Raw genomic sequence first — 17,351 nt, forward strand, 5'->3', positions numbered from 1 at the left:
GTCTTCTCTATTGACTTTAAAGCCACATCTCTATTTTTTTCTTACTTGCTCTAGAGATTACAGTGTGCATCTCTGACCACAGTCTACCTTCAAGTAATATTATACTACTTCCCTTTTTGTACTTGGTGTATTAAAGAACAGTGGAGAGTGAGGTGAATAATACTGACCCTTAGAAAAAGGCGCTGCCTCTTGTGTCGGCTTCGCTGTCGGATCCTTGCCAGTCTGATGTGTAGCTGAGCTGGGGGTAGGCTTTGCTGTGGCTCGCTGATAGCTCATGGCGTTTGGAGGGTGGGGTCAGGATTAGACCTTTTACGGGGCGTGGGCTGTGGGTGCAGGGGAGACTGTGGGGGTCCCCCTGTGCTTTACAGCCAGCTGCCGGCTTTCCCACCACAGGCCATCGTTCTCTGCTGTAAGCCAGGTGGCACGGTTGGTGGGTTTAGGGGGGCTCTCTTTGGTCTCCAGTCCCACCTCTGGCTTTCCGCATTCTGTGTGCTTCCTCTCCACCCTGCCCCAGCTTTCTGTAGGCCACTTTCTTGCACGCAGTGAACGTCCCTGGTGCCTTGGAGGGATTTCTTTCAGCTTTTCTGCTCTGCTCCGGCCTTTGATGGCCTTGGCCTTGGAGGAAGGGGTCCCTCTCATTCTCCTGCCCCGGGCTCAGCAGGCCTCTCTGCTTTTACTTGGAGAAAGTGCATTGCACCTCAGTGCACCTCTCAGCTCTTCTGGCTTGCCCAGATTTCTGCGGGCAGCTGCCTTACATCTGGGGAAGGTTCTGAGCACCTCAGGAGGGGGTCTTCCTCTCAGCCCCCAGCCTGCAGTGTGCTGCGAAGGCCCAGGGAAAGGATGAGTGTGTAGACTTGCTTGGTGGCTGGGTTCCTGTGAGTTGGAATCCGTTGTCCCCACCATGGGCAGTTGGGAGTAGTTTGTGAAAAGTTCAGCTCTTTTCTCCTTCCCTTCCTCTTTGTCTGACTCCCCATTTCCTCCTACTGCTCTGCCAGGGACGAAACCAGCTGTGGGTCTTTTCTCCTGGGAAAGGCTTGCCGCTCTCCAGAATTTAGTTCATTTACGTTCCCCTTCTGATGGATTTTGAAAAGGCCCCTTTTATACCTCATGCAGCTGTTCCCGTGGTGTGGCAAGGCCATCTGGTGTCACCCTTTCCATTTGACCTGCCCTCTCTTCTGAGTCACTTTCAGATGGATTTGGCAGCCTTCAGGCCTGCAGAGCTGATTGGAAAAAGCCCCAGGGGAACCCGTGCAGCGAGTCCGGGGACCCGGCTCCTCCCGGGCACCTGGCTCCGGGCCCGCTGGCTCAGTGACATGCGGTTGCTCTCCCTGCCCCATGAGGAAGCCGTGGGCTCTCCTGGCTGCTCAGCCTCTTGGCGGTGGTTCTCTCCATGCCTAGAATCCACACACGCTCCCAGGGACGAAGTGGATGCGGGAAGGGGGTTCATCTTCATGAGTGTCCCTTCCCTCTGGACTCTCAAATCTTTGTTGCCTTGACAACTCCCCAGTGCCCCTCCTCTTCTGTAATACTTTTGTTATGGCTCTTTTAGCTCTTGGTGGCAGTGTTGTTTGCTGTGAGCTACTCCAGGAGTGGAAGTTGTCACAGTGGTGTTTGTAGTGGAGATTAACTTTTTCACCGGCGGTGAGGTGCTGTTGGATGAACAGGTGTAGTGTTACAGAGATCCCGGATTGAGGGTGATCCCCACCTTCCCAGACTCCTAGTGTTGTAGCTTTGAGCCAATCACTCCTTCTTCCTGAAGCTCACTTGTGTCTTAGTAAAATGGCATCACATGCACTTATTTGTGAGTGGAGAGTCGTAGTCCCCGCGATCCCTGATGCCCCTTCCCTCGGAGGGGACTCAGAGTGGTTGCAGGCCTCCCCACCCCATCCCTGGAGAGGTAGAATGACTCACCTGATGCCAGGATTGGTCTCAGTGACCAGTGTGACCCGTTAGCTTACCTCGCTCTGCTCTGCTTCCTCTCGGGAAGTGCTTCTCTGTGCTCAGTGCTGGAGGTCAGGCCTGGCCTCCCCTGGGTGGGCGGTGGGGGCGTGCCCAGTTCAGCACAGCCTGTGTCTAGGCAGGAAGGTCTGCGTGCCCAATTCTTGGTGTCAGCAAGGAGTTGCACTTTCTAAGAAACTGTGTTGTGGCCTTTAGCATGGTCTGTACATGGTAGTAATGTTGATGTTTTAGCCTCTACCTTTTCTCTTTGTTTTGTCAACTTATTTTTAGAAATGAGCTGGACAAGAGGGGTCCTGCTTACTGGGACCCTCTAAGAGATCTCAGCATTATGATATGGAAAGATCAATAATATTCTTATGAAAGCAACTCAAAGACCAACTGTGTTTTTTATTTCTATAAGTGAAGGTGTCAGAATCGATCCTCAGGGTATCATTTCAGACCGTATCAGGCCATACCTGTACTTTTGCCTCTGTATTCTTTTTTTTCCTCCTCTTCCCTGTATTCTTTTTTTTTTCTCCCTCCTCTTCCTTTAGTTTTCTTATTTCAGGTTTGGAAGAAAAAATGTACTTTTTCCTCTTATTTCTATTCTCTACCTGTTTTTAATACCATAACTGACTTAATGCGCACGTGGTTGTCTCAGATTATCACTTAGAAGAGACAAGAAGAGACAAACCGTAAAATCATGATGCGCTGGTTTTCATGTCAGGGTCAAGTCTTGAAATGGCAAATGGCCTGTGGTCAAAAGTTTTGGTGATCATATTTTCTGCTTCTATAAGGAACAATCTAGTTTGGTGGCAACTAGGCGTTTATTAAAAATGTTCTGTTTTCGTGATTTCTTCAATTTGTGGGTTGGAAAAAACTCTCAACTGTATTAGGTGCTCTAGTTGGGCTGAAATAATTGTTGGATGTTGTGATTGGAATTGAATAAGATCTATTGATATTATGGGCTAAATGTTTGTGTCCCCTCCAAATTCATGTATTGAAGTCCTGACTCCCAGTGTGATTGTATGTGGAGGTGGGGTCTTTGGGAGGTGATTGGGTTTAGATTAGGTCAAGCGGGTGGGACTCTCACGTTGGGATTAGTGCCCTACAAGAAGAGGAGGAGACACAGAGCTCTTTCTCCCTCTGTGCCCATGCACCTGAGGAAAGGCCAGGTGAGGACACAGTGAGAAGTGGATGTCTGAAAACCAGGAATTGAATCCACTGGCACCTTGATCTTGGACTTCCCAGCCTGCAGAACTGTGAGAAGTAAACGTTTATTGTTTAAGCTACCATCCATGGTCTTTCGTTATGGCAGCCAGAGTAGACTGAGACAGTTGATTTTTAGTGAGATTAATTAAGGAGTCGTCACTTCCCACTGACCAAGTCGTGTGCTTAGGGGAAAGTTCAGATTGATCACAGGCTTCATTCCAGTTTGGCACATGGAACAAAGGTTAGCAGCCACCATGGCCTTGAGCTCTTTTACCTGTTTTGGTAGCTCCGGCTCTCTGTGGTCAGGCCTAATCTGTGGGGATGGGAAGACTCAGTCAGCTGGGATCTGAGTCTCAAATCTGTTCCTCTCTGTATGACCTCGAGCAAATCATTTCACTTCCTCAAGCTCGTTAAGTATCTTTACTATGAAATAATTTCAAGCAGAGGCGTAAGGAACAATAAAATGAATCCGCATGTAACAGTCACCCAGATTCGATGGTTATCAAGATCTTTATATATTTACTTCATCTCTGACTTCTTCTATTTGTTGAATTATTTTAAAGAAAATCCCAGAGGCATCATTTCATTGTACACCTTCACTCTTTAGTATGCATTGCTAAAAAAAGATGGACATTTCCTAATATAACCACAATGTTAATGTTATACCCAAACATTAATAATTATTTTTGGTAGCATTTAGCACTATTCCACAATCAAATTTCCCAGGTTGTCCCTGAGTTCATTTTTATCACCTTTAAAAGGGAGATAATAATGCCCGAGCTCTCCCTCCAGGACAGGAATTTTGTGGGAGGATATACCTATTTTTCATGAAAAAATTTTGAAGTTCTGCTGTGTCTCAGGATCCCTCGCTTTTCAGAACGCGGGCCTCTCACTGTTGTGGCCTCTCCCGTTGTGGAGCACAGGCTCCGGACGCGCAGGCTCAGCGGCCATGGCTCACGGGCCCAGCCGCTCCGCGGCATGCGGGATCTTCCCGGACCGGGGCACGAACCCACGTCCCCTGCATCGGCAGGCGGACTCTCAATCACTGCGCCACCAGGGAAGCCCTGCCTTGAAGATTTTATACTCTGGAGAGCCTAGTACAAGATTCGGTGCAGAGCACGTGCTCAGTATGCGTAATTGTGGGTAAGGACTGCAAGTATTTCTGCAGCGCTTTGTGCTAAGGACAGTGCTGGCCCCTGTGGACGTGCTGTAGAAGTGAAAAGTGCCTGCAGCAGACCTGAGCTTAGTCTGTCAGTTTTTGTCTGAGTGTTTCTACATTTCTTCCCCTGGACACAAAGCTTCCTTTTCTGCCCAGCAACCGTGTATCCATCATCCGTTGTCAGGAGTGAAATTCCTACAGCAGCTGCACAAGCCGCTGAGGAGTCCTGTGTTCCAGAGACGGTCCCGCATTGTAGGCCTGTGTGAAGTATCAAGATTTGGCAGTCAGTGTACCGCAAAGCCTGTACCGTCCGCGCCCGCGGCAGTCCCGTCGCCGTTCCCACGCAGGTCCCCGTGCTGCCGCACCATTCAGCCCTTGATGTCCACAGACGTCACCAGCCTTAGCCGATTCCCTCTCGCACGTGCCTCAGACAGCTTCTCTGTCAAGTTCTGTTGTGTATGTACAGCTTATAATGATATGTCATTGTTCATCCTCTGTCCGTATTTTTGTCACATTTTCCTTATAACATAGCAAAACGTCCAAATAACGCACTCATTGTTTTTGCTCTGAGTCCCAGCCAGGACCCTTGGCAAAGACCAAATGTTGCCTCTTCTATAAAACCTTCTTTGGCCAAATTACATGTCCCATGTGCCCTTCTCCCAGACTTTGATCCTGCCTCTGTAAAGTCACTGATAAGGAGTCGTAATGTCCTCTTTTGACACTGTGTGCTCCTTCAACTTGGGACACCCCAAAAGTAGAGCCTGTCATGCTTCTGTGTGCCTGGTGCTCAATGCTGTGGGCGCATAGTAGGTGTTTGGTGAAAGCTGAGTGGATGAGGGCTTGAATGAGTAAAGTCAGGTAAGGTTAAACGAAGAGGAAGGAAAACAGTAACTTGGTGAGTGAAGGAAAAGTGATCCGAGTAGTCGTGAGCGGTGGGATGCACCACATGATTATTTTCTCCAGGTAGAAAATACCTGGCGAAGAATCACCTCGGTGGGGGCCACTGTCCTTAGGATCGACACATAGCACCCAGAGCTCCGTTGTGGTTCCCACCGCAGTAAGGTGCACAAAGAAAAGGTGAGGAGGTGGTCAGCCTGCACAGCCTGGCTTCTGTTGGTGAATCAGTGGCTGTTTCTCTCATTTTATTATTTTATTTTACTCTTGCCCACAGATTGATTCTGTCCTACCTCTTTGGATAAATGAGGCCAGCCAACTAACACATAGCTCTTTAACACCTTTTGTCATCTAAATACTCTTGACAAATTAGGGGACAACCAAAAAAGGTGACAAGATGCTCTCCCTTTAAGGAACTTGTAGTCCAATGACCTTGATTTTTAGCTGTCAGAACTTAAACAAAATTTAAAGAAAAAAATCACAGTCTCACCACTTAAAAAATTTGGTAAGTGGACCTGTGTTTTGTCACGACCTAGAGAGACAAGGAGAATCTGGTGGCATTGAGCACCCAGACTCCAGATTCTGATCTCTAAACACTGAAAAGATCCTGCGCTCCTTGGAAAACAGATTCTAGGCCTGAGGCTGGAAATGAGCCAGAAAGATAGCAAGCTGTTGACAATCTTGGGCCTTCTCTAAAGACATAGGAACCAACCTGCAAGGGCTCCCACTGGCCGAACATGGGACAGTTTGAACATCAAAAAAGAATGTGATGGAAGCCAACTGAAATACCAAATATATAAAAATCCACCAGTGCATAGTGATACTGAGTCCATATACGACTTACTGGTCATCTTTGGAGGTGGTAGGGACACCAGTTCTCTCTCCAGTAAATGAAGGGACAGACTCATTTGTCAGCCCTCCTTTCTGTGTCGTCTGTTTCAGGATCACCAAACGGTTGATGAGGGAAAATCCTTTTTAATTAGAGAATTAAAAAATTACCACTTTGGAATCCTTGATAAAAATAGATCTGGGCAACAACATACAGCAGGTGCTCAGATCCGTCAGGAGGAAGGTTGATGAGAACTTTCTAACGGATGGACCACACTGACAATTGAACATAAGCATTTAACCCTGGAAACCCCACTAAAGTGACAGTGAAGTTGTCAGGTAGTGGGAAGGCAGGGAAGAGGCCCCAGAAGGCAGCGGTGCTCTGGGGGTGATGTGATGAGGGCCGTGACGGTGGGAGAATTAGCTGTAAAGCATCCCATGAGTTGATTGTGTCCCCAGATCTCCTTCTCTGCTCCGGAAGCAGGTGGCTGTCCCTCTGCCGTCTCCACAGAACATTAGGATTTCGCTTGACGGAGTAAAAAGAAAACATGTGTGCTGGAGTCACAGGCACAGCTGGAGAGCAGGGCCCTGTTGAAACCGAGGGGACTAAATGCATATGGGGCGTTGACCGCTTCACCTGGCTTCCACAGCCAGTCTTATACCCCACATGGGAAAGTCTTCCAGGGAACAGTGCCCAGAAGAAGAGGCTAAAGCACAGACACGGGAGATTCCCAGAAGGAGATCCCGCAGTGCGTCCCCGCGTGTCCGTCCTGCTCTACGCAGGCAGCTGAGCAGGACACCCCGGGCACTGTTCGTCCTTGGGTAACTTTGCAGGTGGCATCGGGCATCATTAATAGGTCCATGCCTTTCTTCATTTCAGCAGGGTTTACTGGGAGGGCATAATTCAGCCTTACAATAAGGTACCTAAACCACGAGTGCTCTACCCAACATTAGGCAAATTAGGTCACTTATGTGTTATCAGCGGGAGCCCCTTGGGAGATTTGTCACCTGTAAATTGAAGATGATTTGATTATTTAAAGAATTTTGTTCATGCTGCAAATTAACATTACTGTGTCATATCCAGATTAATTCTGGTTGCGTTTCTGCCCCCCTGCTCTCTAAGGAATGATGCTTAGACACAGAAAAGCCCCGTGGCACAGTTAATCCGTTAATGTATGTGCCTGAGATCTAGGCATTCTCTGCCTGGATCTTGTTTTGTAGGGTCGCCGGTCAGTGGAGCTGGCAGCCTCACCGCGCAGCCCTGCACCACTCTCTGTGACGTCCTCGAGTTCCCTGCAGGCACCGGTATGACAGTGGTGACAGTGTCATCGTTCCTCTGAGCTCAGTCTCATGTCCACCAGCCACTGTTTTTAATTCACCCTTAGAAATTCTTTAAATGGGAGGTTAAGGTTTCCCATCAGGTGGTCACACCACAGATGGGGAAAGACCAAGCCATGTACTGGAACCTGGTCTAACTTCATGGCCCGAAGTCTCGCCCCCATGGCTGCGCCGCTCTGTCCCTCTTCTCTCCAGGTCCTCCACCCTCCCTGCCAGCAGTGACAGGAAACAGGCCAGGAGTGAATCCCCGATCCCTGACTCCTTAATTCTTCCAAACAGTGTGGGAGTGTGGAGATCACGGGCTGAGGGCCAAACACGGGATTTTTGACACGACTTTAACTTCAGTTGGGCTCGGTTTTCTCGTTTGCAAAACGGGCACAGTGATGCCTGCCTTCCCGAGTTACTTCGAGTTTTCCAGCAGGAAGCGCCCTTGAGCTCCGGAGTGTTACAGAGCCCGTGAGCACGTGCCTAGGGTGCGTCATGGGTGATAAGCAAACATTATTCCCTATTACCTGCACCCTCTTCTCCTCCCTCCTAGTGAAAGGGACAGGGATGGGGTGGAGAAAACCAGCCTTACCTCACAAAGCTCTACTTTTACATAAAAATACTGGTTTGTAATTATTTGCTTGAATATCTGTTATACAGATGGACTGTACACTCCTTGGGGACAGGGCCTGGCATCTTGCTTGGTACCTAGTAATTGCTGGAAAAATATTTATTAGGCAATAAAATATTCTCCAGTCCTGCCTGCCCATTGACCTTCCTGGAATTTGATAAGGATTTATTATCTTGGAAAATGAAATCTCCTAGAAGATGGTAACTTAATTTCCTTTTCATCCACAGGCCCTTAAATGGAGCAGCGCTAGTGATTATTTAAGTAAATTGAACAAAGCTGCTGTTTTCTTTTTGTCTCTTTTGGTCGCTGCCCCTTTACTTCTCTCAGAAGACGGGACTCACGGGACTGTTAAGAATTTGGGTTAAGATTTTATTTTTGCTCAAAAACATAAAATAGAGCAAAACGACCCCCCCCACTCCCCCTTTTCTTTGGTTCAATTAACCTTTATTTTGTTTTTATTTTCTCATCAGAAAAAAAGGACGTGACGCAAAGCCTGGAGAACTATACCTCCAAGTGTCCCGGAACCATGGAGCTCATCACCCTCCCCGATGGCCTCACACTGCCCCCGGTGCCCTTCACCAAACTTCCCATCGTCAGGTAGGACAGGCTGGCCGGGGTGCGGAAGGTGAGCTTCGCTCCCAGCGTCTGTCTTTGGTCCGATCAGGGATGCAGATCTCTAGAAGAGTTCCTGGTTTAGGTTGGCTGTGTATCTGGTCCGTCATCTCGTTAAGTCGCAGCCATCGCCTGTGAAGCGTGCTTTATAGACCAGAGAATCAGGCCAGGGCCATCGGAGAACTGCCATGGTCACGTGCTTGTCTGCTGGCAGAGCCCCGCAAGCCCGTGTCTGCCCGGTTCCATGGCCGAGACGTGGCCCTCTGTGCAGTGGAGGCCAACCAGGCCTTGTGGCGCTCACACTTACCCGCATCCGGTAGGGCCCACTTTCCTAGACTGTTCACCCCTGCGCACAGGCCCGGGGGGGCGCCTCCACCTCGCTTGCTTTGAGTGGCTTACAAGACCGTCTGCGGCCTGCTCTGTCTCCGGACTGACTGTGAGCCCCTTCCTGGACCCCCAGCCCTGCACGCCCTTCTGGAATCACTGAGTAGGCAGAACGTGCGGAGGGTTTCATTCCTCTGCTCAGGCTCCACCTTCTGCTTGCAGTGCCTTTCCCTCCCTTGCTCTGCCTGGTGACATTCAGGCATCTTTCAAGATTTAGTTCAAGGATTATCTCCTCCATAAAGCCTTTTTCTAGAGCTACCCAGATAGAAATAATTACACCTTCTGTATAAATTACCAATTATTTCAGTGCAAAGAGTTGAAAACCTAGCAGTGGATCACAAATAAGAGGTGATTTTTCTTATTTATTAAGAACTTGGAGACAGGTGGCCTCTCTGCAACTCTATCTTTACCTCCTGATGACCAAATGGCTGCTGCAGCTCCAGATAACACATCAACATCCAAGACAGGATGAAGGAAGAAGGGGCAGGGCCAGGGAGCCTATCTTTTGTTTACTAGGAAAGCAAAAATGATCTGGACGGATTCATAGTAGGCTTCTGCCCCAGTCTCCTTGACCAGGAGTGCATCTCGTGGCCACCGCTAGTTGTAAGAGAGACTGAGGAAATACATGTTTAGCTCTCCCAGTCTCTGTACTGTAGGTGGGATAGGGAGAAGGGGGTTAGAAATGGTGCTGGGTTAGCCAGCCAGCAGTATCTCTTATGTCTTTCTTCTGTTTCATTTACAGAACTTGATTATACGATACCTCTTTGTTCTTTTTGACTGAGGGCTACCTGAAGAGGGCTTTGTCTTTGTAGCCCTTGGGTGCTCATGTGTGTTGAGTGAATGAACAGGTCTACCCATCAGAATTCTTTGCATAGCAGTTGGCAGAATACTTGACCCAGACTATCTTAGGCAAAAGGGAATTTCTGGCACATACACCTACAAAGTCCAGGAGAGGGATTCAGGCAGGGCTGGGGCCAGGCTTCAGGCCACCACATCAGAACCTGTCTTCTCTCCCCTCTCAGCTGTGCCCTCTGCAGTGAGGCTTTAGTCTCAGGCCCCGGGTGGCATCAGGGGGGCAGCCGCAGCTCCTCATCCTGCACTGTCCAGGAGAAGAGAGACGCAACACCTGTGGGGGAAAGACGAAGCTTCTTTCTTTCAGGAGCCTCCACAAATGCCCTTTGCTCTCCACTGCCTCTGCTGGGGTTATGGACTCAGATCTGAGTCCCTGCTCCCAGCCCTGCGTTAGCCATTTCTTCCAAGAGCCCTGGTCCTTTCAGTGGAGAATGGAATTTAAGTTAAGATCTGGGTGCTGTGTGTGCTCCTTACCATTGGGGTATTGCTGCTCGCAGTGGATAGAACTAGGCAATATCTATTTATATACATACGTTACTCACTGCATGTTCATGTCCATGGTTATTTCTGCATCTATTTCTGTGTATTGGAAACCGTGAGTTCATACTGATACCTCCAGTTCCACCCGACATCTTAGGGGATCCTTCTACTTTTCTTAAATCTGTAACTCCCTTCTCAGACTGGGGGAAACCTGTCTCCCATTAGCCTCAGTATGGTTACTCATTTGGTCAGTTCCCCTGCTGGTTACCAGTGGTTATCAGGTTGACCTCGCTCCCCATGGGGAGCTCTGATGGCCAGGCTGTGCTGCTGCCCCAGCCCCCCAGGCCCCTCTTGCCCCGCTCCGGCCAGCGTGCCCTCTGCTCTGTCGCCTGCTCAGATGCGTACCTGGCTTTGCCCTCCGTAATGGACTCAGGGCTGAATTGCTGGGGCGGGAGGGAAAGGGGAAGGAAGCTTCTTTCCCATCTATTCTCATCAACAAATAAGCTTGCCCTTCAGATCTTAGTCTAGCATGAACTGGGCTCGCCCCAGAATGGTTTCAAGTAATTGTGATGCAGGAACACATTTTGCTGTGTTTTCGTAAAACATTTGAGGCAGCTCATAGAAATGTTATGTTAAAAATAAAGTCACCAGAGTGAAAGGTAAGTAAGGGTCCTACATAATGGCTGGAGATGGGGAAAAGCATGATTCTATTAATCATATGTCAATAATTAACTAACAATGGGTATAGGAGGAAACGTGATTGGTTCCAAGACTCTCTGTCTCATAAGCAGACACAAACCAGTCACACTGGAGAAATACACCTCTTCACAGTAAGGAGGCTTGTGGAAACCCCTCTTGTGGGTTCTCTTAAAGGGAGCATATTGAATAATGTCCTCAAAAATATCCCTACAAAAATCTGAAGCAGGTTCTCATGGTTGTTTTGTTCGTGGCATTCCTCAGTGCAAACTACAGGCTTGATGCCAGAGGGGATTGGGTGCACCCAGCTCTCCCAGAGGACAGAGCAGTGTGGTCCAAACATGCAGCTCTGCTGTGGACTGTGTGTATGTGTCCCCCCAAAATTCATCTGCCAATGACCTGACCCCAGTGGGATGATATTTGGAGGTGAGGCCTTTGGGGGCTGATTAGGTTTAGATGGGGTCATGAGGATGGGGCCCCCATGATGGGATTAGTGCCCTTATAAGGAGATGAAGGGACCAGAGCTCTTTCTCTTCTCCACATGAGGATACAGTGACCATGTCTGTGAGCCAGGGAGAGGGCCCTCAGCAGAACCCGATCGTGCCGGCACACTGGTCTCAGACTTCAGCCTCCAGACTGTGAGAAATGAGTATTGTTGTTTAAGGTGCCCGGACTATGGTATTCTGTTACAGCAGCCTGAGCTAAGACGAGCACTCTAATACAGCAGTCTGGACTGTCCCAGCCATACGTAGTGTAATGGACGGACTGTTTATACATCAAGCACTCCTTCATGAAGGTGATTTCTCGTAAGTCAGCTTTTGGCAAGAGTCAGGCAGCAGAGAATTCAAAGTTATATTCTCAGGAGAAAAAAAGGGCGATGGTAGGTGCCCTGTGATGCTGACTGAGGGTGGCAGACCCATATAACTGGTGTTCAGTCGGGACCTGGAGCAGGGTAGGTGTTGTGTGACTTTGTGTGGAATGGTTGTGTTCACACTGCGTGTGGGATTGTTGCTCTCTCACACAATCAGTGTTCCTCATCTCTCTCTGGAGAGGGCTGACACAGTACCCATGGACCCGGCCAATGTTTTTTCTTAGAAAACTAGTCTGGGACTATTTTAATGTTCGAACCAAATGTTTCAGGGGCCTATGCCTGGAAAACATGGACTTAATGTTTAAGTCAGTTTAATTCAAAACAAAAATTCAAGTCAGTCATTGCAAGACACCCCCTGTAGCTATAGGAAGGGCTTTGAAGACCGAAGCTCCTGAAAAATGTCCACATTCATGAGTAAATGATCAGACTTGCTGAACAGAATTGTTAGACATGAGCGAATTTAACGTTAGTGGTGCCTCATAGTTATACTTCTGGTTTTGGAAGAGATGAGTGGAGCCTTTTTTTCTGGTGAGGACTTTCCTTGTTTTTGACAATAAAGGCACTTCATCAATTTATAGGAAAATATTTACTTGTTCTGTGTAGCATGGGAGCATGAACTGGGTTCACCCAAAAGTTGTGTCAAGTAATCACGATGCAATTTAATTTAAAAAAGGGCCAATATAGATCCCTGTTTTAATTCTGTTCTGAAATTCAACTAATCAGATATTTACAGAGTGCCTAAGATGTGCTTGGCTCAATGCTAAGGGCCAGGGACTCAGTGATGGTCAACATGCCAAGATCCCATGTGCCAGGAGACTGCCAAACCCATATCCGTTACTACTGTCCAGAGTTAAAGCAGAGGGAAGTTCATGTTACTCCTTACAGAATTCACAAAAACAATAATGTACGCAAAAGCCACTAATAATCATGTAGGTTGTTCACACACTGCAAGTTGTGAATTATTAAAGAAGAGATTGGGGTAGAGTTTAGATGCCATTTACAGGAAACCAGTGGGTCTTTAATTTGGGGTGAGACGGGGGTGGGGTGGGGGTGAACTGATTGTTTCTTTGATGAGCTGACCTTGAGCTTCAGCCTGGCAGAGAGCCAGGGTGGATGAGGCTGCTTTAATTGATAAGGATCGAAACCCTCCAGTCAGGATGAGCTTGGAGTCGCTTTGAGTGGCCTTGGTACTTTTAAAACTCCAGCTTTTAAGTTAATTGTATTTGAGGAAGGATTTCAGGTGTTTATTCAAAAAGGGGCTTAGAGGCCACGCTATCAGGGCAGTTTTTCTTGGTTTGTGAAGCAGGGCAAGGCCAGCCTCCCGGATGCCCATCAGGATGCGGCTCCGTGATCTCACCAGGTTCACAGCCACGTCCTGAATCTTCTGTCACACTTGGTGTAATCGCCAGGCCCACAACCTCCTTACGAATTCCTCAAACCTGAGCTTCTCGAAGAAAATGAGAAATGTGTGGTGTCAATGGGGAGTCCGAGCGGGAAGCCTTGCACCACTGCCCTGGCTGGCGTGGTGGGTCCTCTCCAGCTGTCTCCGTCATGCCCGGACTTGGGACAGTGGATGACCTCACGTTGTTCCAGATGTGGAAGGTGTGGCCAGTTTTGGCCATTGCCCATCTGTGCAGAGATATCCAGGAGGTTCTTTTTTTTTTTTAATAAATTTATTTATTTTATTTTATTTATTTTTGGCTGCATTGGGTCTTTGTCACTGCACGTGGGCTTTCTCTAGTTGTGGCGAGCGGGGGCTACTCTTTGTTGTGGTGTGCGGGCTTCTCATTGCGGTGGCTTCTCTTGTTGCAGAGCACGGGCTCTAGGCGCGCGGGCTTCAGCAGTTGTGGCGCGTGGGCTCAGTAGTTGTGGCTCGCGGGCTCTAGAGCACAGGCTCAGTAGTTGTGGCTCACGGGCTTAGTTGCTCCGCGGCATGTGGGATCTTCCCGGACCAGGGCTTGAACCCGTGTCCCCTGCGTTGGCAGGTGGATTCTTAACCACTGCGCCACCAGGGAAGCCCTGGGAGGTTCTTAGATATGTCTCCCCTGTGAATAAGCTTGAGGAATTAAAAACCAAGAAAGAAAAAGTGAGCTGTTTTTTCCTGTGTCATTCTTCCCACCAATATGTTTTATATCACTTTCCTAATTAGTGTTCCACCACTACGTTGCATGGTCCTAATTAGCCACGGTATACTGAGAAGTCAGATTTTAAAATGTCAGCTGTTTCCAAGTGGAATCCCTAAAAATAATCCTTGGTTTGGACACTTCATCCCTGGAATTTCTTCTTTACTGTTGGCAGCTTCATAAACCAAATATAATATTATTAGTTCCACAGAAATTTGTGCTAAATGAATTATATTTCCTTTAGGTCAGGTGCCTTGAATGATTATTTTTTTGAGTACATTTTATAAACAGACATTTGATGCTAGATTTTGAGTTATAAATGAATGCCATGATTGCTTGTCGGGTTACTTTTCTGGCGGACCACGCCCTCAGAATTCCTCTGCATATTTTAATAAGCTTTTATGTGATCTGGAATTTCTGTGCTTGTGTACATGATTCCTAGAATCACAGAAGACATCTCATTTTTAGGTGGCAACGGTGGCACAGAGTAGAATGCTATTTGTGTTGCAAGAAAATGGTATCATTTTACAGATGAGTAAACTTAAAGGCTCGAGTGGACGGTGCTGGTCTAAGGTTCCCAGGCTGCTCTCAACATCACTGGGACCAACACTTCGCTTCTTTGTCCCGGTGCGGTGTTGTGATCTTTGTGCAGGGACTTGGCTCTCTGTGCCTGTAAACGAGTGTTGGTTTAGGGAGGAAAGAGAAAGGCTTTTGTGCACCTGCTAGGTGACAGGCACTATTACAGGTGCTTGACGCATGTTAACTCAGTCCTCAAAGTACCCTGCGAAGGTTCGAAGGTTTCTGCTTCAGACCACCCCCCTTCTCTGCCCGAGTTTGGAATCAGCAGAAAGAAGCGTCTGTCTCAGGTGGATGGCAGTGGCTCAGGGCTGTCCACCTGTGCCCCAGCCTCTGGCAGAGCCGGGTGACGGTGTGCTTTTTCGTGAGACAGGCCCTGTTCCGTCCGTGCAGAGAGCAGGACTGAATACGTGCTCTCGGCAGGGCCTGAGAGGTGCACACGCTGGTTCTCCTTCCAAATTTACCACCTCCCTTGGGAGGAGTGAGGGTGGGCAAGAGCGAGGTTAGGACCACTACCCTAAGGATGTCCCTCCTCATGGAAACATGGAACTGGGGAAAGGGGGTGTCCTCCTTCTGCAGAGCATTATCAGGTGCCGATTATTTTTCCTGTTTTGTGAGCGAGAGGGTTGAGGTCCAGGGAGATGAAGCCATCTGTGCCCGTTGCCCAGCTGGTAGGTCCTTCAGACTGCAGTCAGGTCTGTGTCTGTTGAAGCTGCTTCTCAGGAGCAGGCGAATCCCCCTGGGTTGGATGTGGTGGGTGTTAGATGCACATCAGACGTGGCATCTCGGCCAGTGCGAGGGTTGCCCACCCTCGTCCCAGTGCAGCGCAGCTGGTAGTTTTTGAATGTGCACAAAGGGCTGGGATTTGCAACTGTTAGGGATAAACTGCTTAGCCTTAAATATACGGTTTTGGAAGATTTGGAAGCTGAGGTTGAAATCCAGCTTTTGGGAGTTTATTCATGCAACATTTATCGAGAGCTCTGCATTGAAGTATTGCACCAGTACTGGAGAGGCAAATGGGGCCCTGGGTACCCCTGTCCTTGGAAAGCTCACAACTGAACTGCAACAGATAGAAAACAAAGTGATTCTGATCCCGCACGAGAAAAGCATGCCAGAGGGGTTTGCAAGGACAAGAAGAGTCAGAGAAAGTGTGCAAGATACAACCCTTGGTTTGAAGGGCTTTGGTGTGCAAGCACCGTCTGCTTCCTTGCATCGTTGTGGGCATAGGTGGGAGTCACGCGCGTGACCCTCACTCTCCCGGGGCTGGGCTCGGGGAGCTGTCAGTGACGGTTGAGTGTGTTGGGGTTGCCTGTGTGCCGGACAGGGTTGCCCTAGATGGCTGGGAGTCCTTCAGCTGAGAAAGGCGTGATTTTGTGGATTCCGTGAGGGGTCTCTATAGGGTATATATATATAGTCAGTATAGGTTAGCCTGTGCCGTGGCAGAGAAATTATCCCTAAAATCTCAGAAAAATTAGCCCTCACTACAACCCAGATTTAAGTCCCACTCACACGGAGTCTGATACCATTTGGGCAGTGAGTTCTCCAGGGTGGCTGGCCTCCCTGAGGTTACTCAGTGATCCAGGCCACGTCCACCTGTGGCCTTACAGAGGAAGGGAGAGAGCTGGAGGCCAGCGCACCGCTTCAAGTGGTTTGTCTCCCTCGAGGGACGTGCGCTGCTTCCCCTCGCCACCCTCTGGCCTTACCTCCTGCAAAGGGGCTGCGGATGGGGACGGAGGAGCAGTAAGGGTCCCGCCCACCTTCCAGCCCTTCCCCGACCCCGACCCCGTCCCTTCAGCCTCAGGCCTCGGGGCTTTCCAGACCCTGAGCCCTGTCTTGCCCAGCTGCTCCGAAGGGAGGTCACAGGTGCTGGGGTTGAAGGGTGTACTGCCTCCTGCTGTCACCAGTTTCCAGCGGCCCCTCTGGCCCCAGTGCAGTGGCCCAGGGGCGTGGCTGCTGCCCGGCGTGGACGTCTTCTCTCCCTGGGATGGTCTGGAGGGGTCGTGTGCAGCCTTCTTCCGCTTTGTCCTGCGAAATTGAGTACTTTTCCTCCCCTCAGTTTATCTGCTGCTTGATTTACTGTCGTTCTAACATCTGATGCCTGGTCGTATTTACGCTGAACCCAAGCGAACAGGCAGCTGAAGTATTTTTGTTCCCTTTGGAACCACAGGCATGTGAAACTGTTGAACCTTCCTGCCAGCCTCCGGCCACAGAAAATGAAAAGCCTGCTGGGCCAGAGCGTGTCGACCAAGAGCCCCTTCATCTACTCACCGATCATCGCACACAACCGTGGGGAGGAGCGGAACAGGAAAATAGGTAGGCCGCCCGTCCTGGCTTTCTGGCTGTGCTCTGTTGCCCAGCTCCTGGTGGCTCTTCTAGATTTTAAAGCTTGAGACTTGACTGCAGTTCATTCGTGCATGTGTGTATATACCCTCATACAGGTTTATCCAGTTTGCTGCCTTAGCCAGGCCGTTGCCTATAGACCTGACTTTTTGATATCTATTTCGTAAAAGGCAGTTTTTCTGGAAGTTCTAGAAACCAGAAGACCTCTGTTATCTGAGACTTATGTAAACTACAGAAGAGAGGTACTAGGAGATTAGGGTGATTTCCCAAGGCCTGGAGTAACTTCTGAATCATCAAAGGAGATTAAAGGTTGACTTATGTTCAGGACCGACTGGGGCATAAGGACCTCGTAGCATTTTCCCCTTTGAACGCCGACAGCGCTTGTTTTGTAGCGCACTAACGATCGCCACTTCCGAGATGCCTGGTGACTCA

General features: G+C 49.0%; 1 protein-coding gene across 2 annotated transcripts in view; it reads left to right on the forward strand.

The window, feature by feature from the left end:
- TRAPPC9 (trafficking protein particle complex 9) overlaps positions 1-17,351 on the forward strand; it is a 514,318-nt gene that overhangs the window by 100,050 nt on the left and 396,917 nt on the right. For both annotated transcript variants that reach the window (XM_029223132.1, XM_029223133.1), the window contains 2 exons: positions 8,456-8,582; positions 16,747-16,892. In XM_029223132.1, the coding sequence (XP_029078965.1) occupies positions 8,456-8,582; positions 16,747-16,892 (273 nt within the window). The remainder of the gene's footprint in view (positions 1-8,455; positions 8,583-16,746; positions 16,893-17,351) is intronic.

This window comes from Monodon monoceros, unplaced genomic scaffold, assembly GCF_005190385.1.
Source record: "Monodon monoceros isolate NGI ecotype Baffin Bay Population unplaced genomic scaffold, NGI_Narwhal_1 Super_Scaffold_14, whole genome shotgun sequence".
NCBI lineage: Eukaryota > Metazoa > Chordata > Mammalia > Artiodactyla > Monodontidae > Monodon > Monodon monoceros.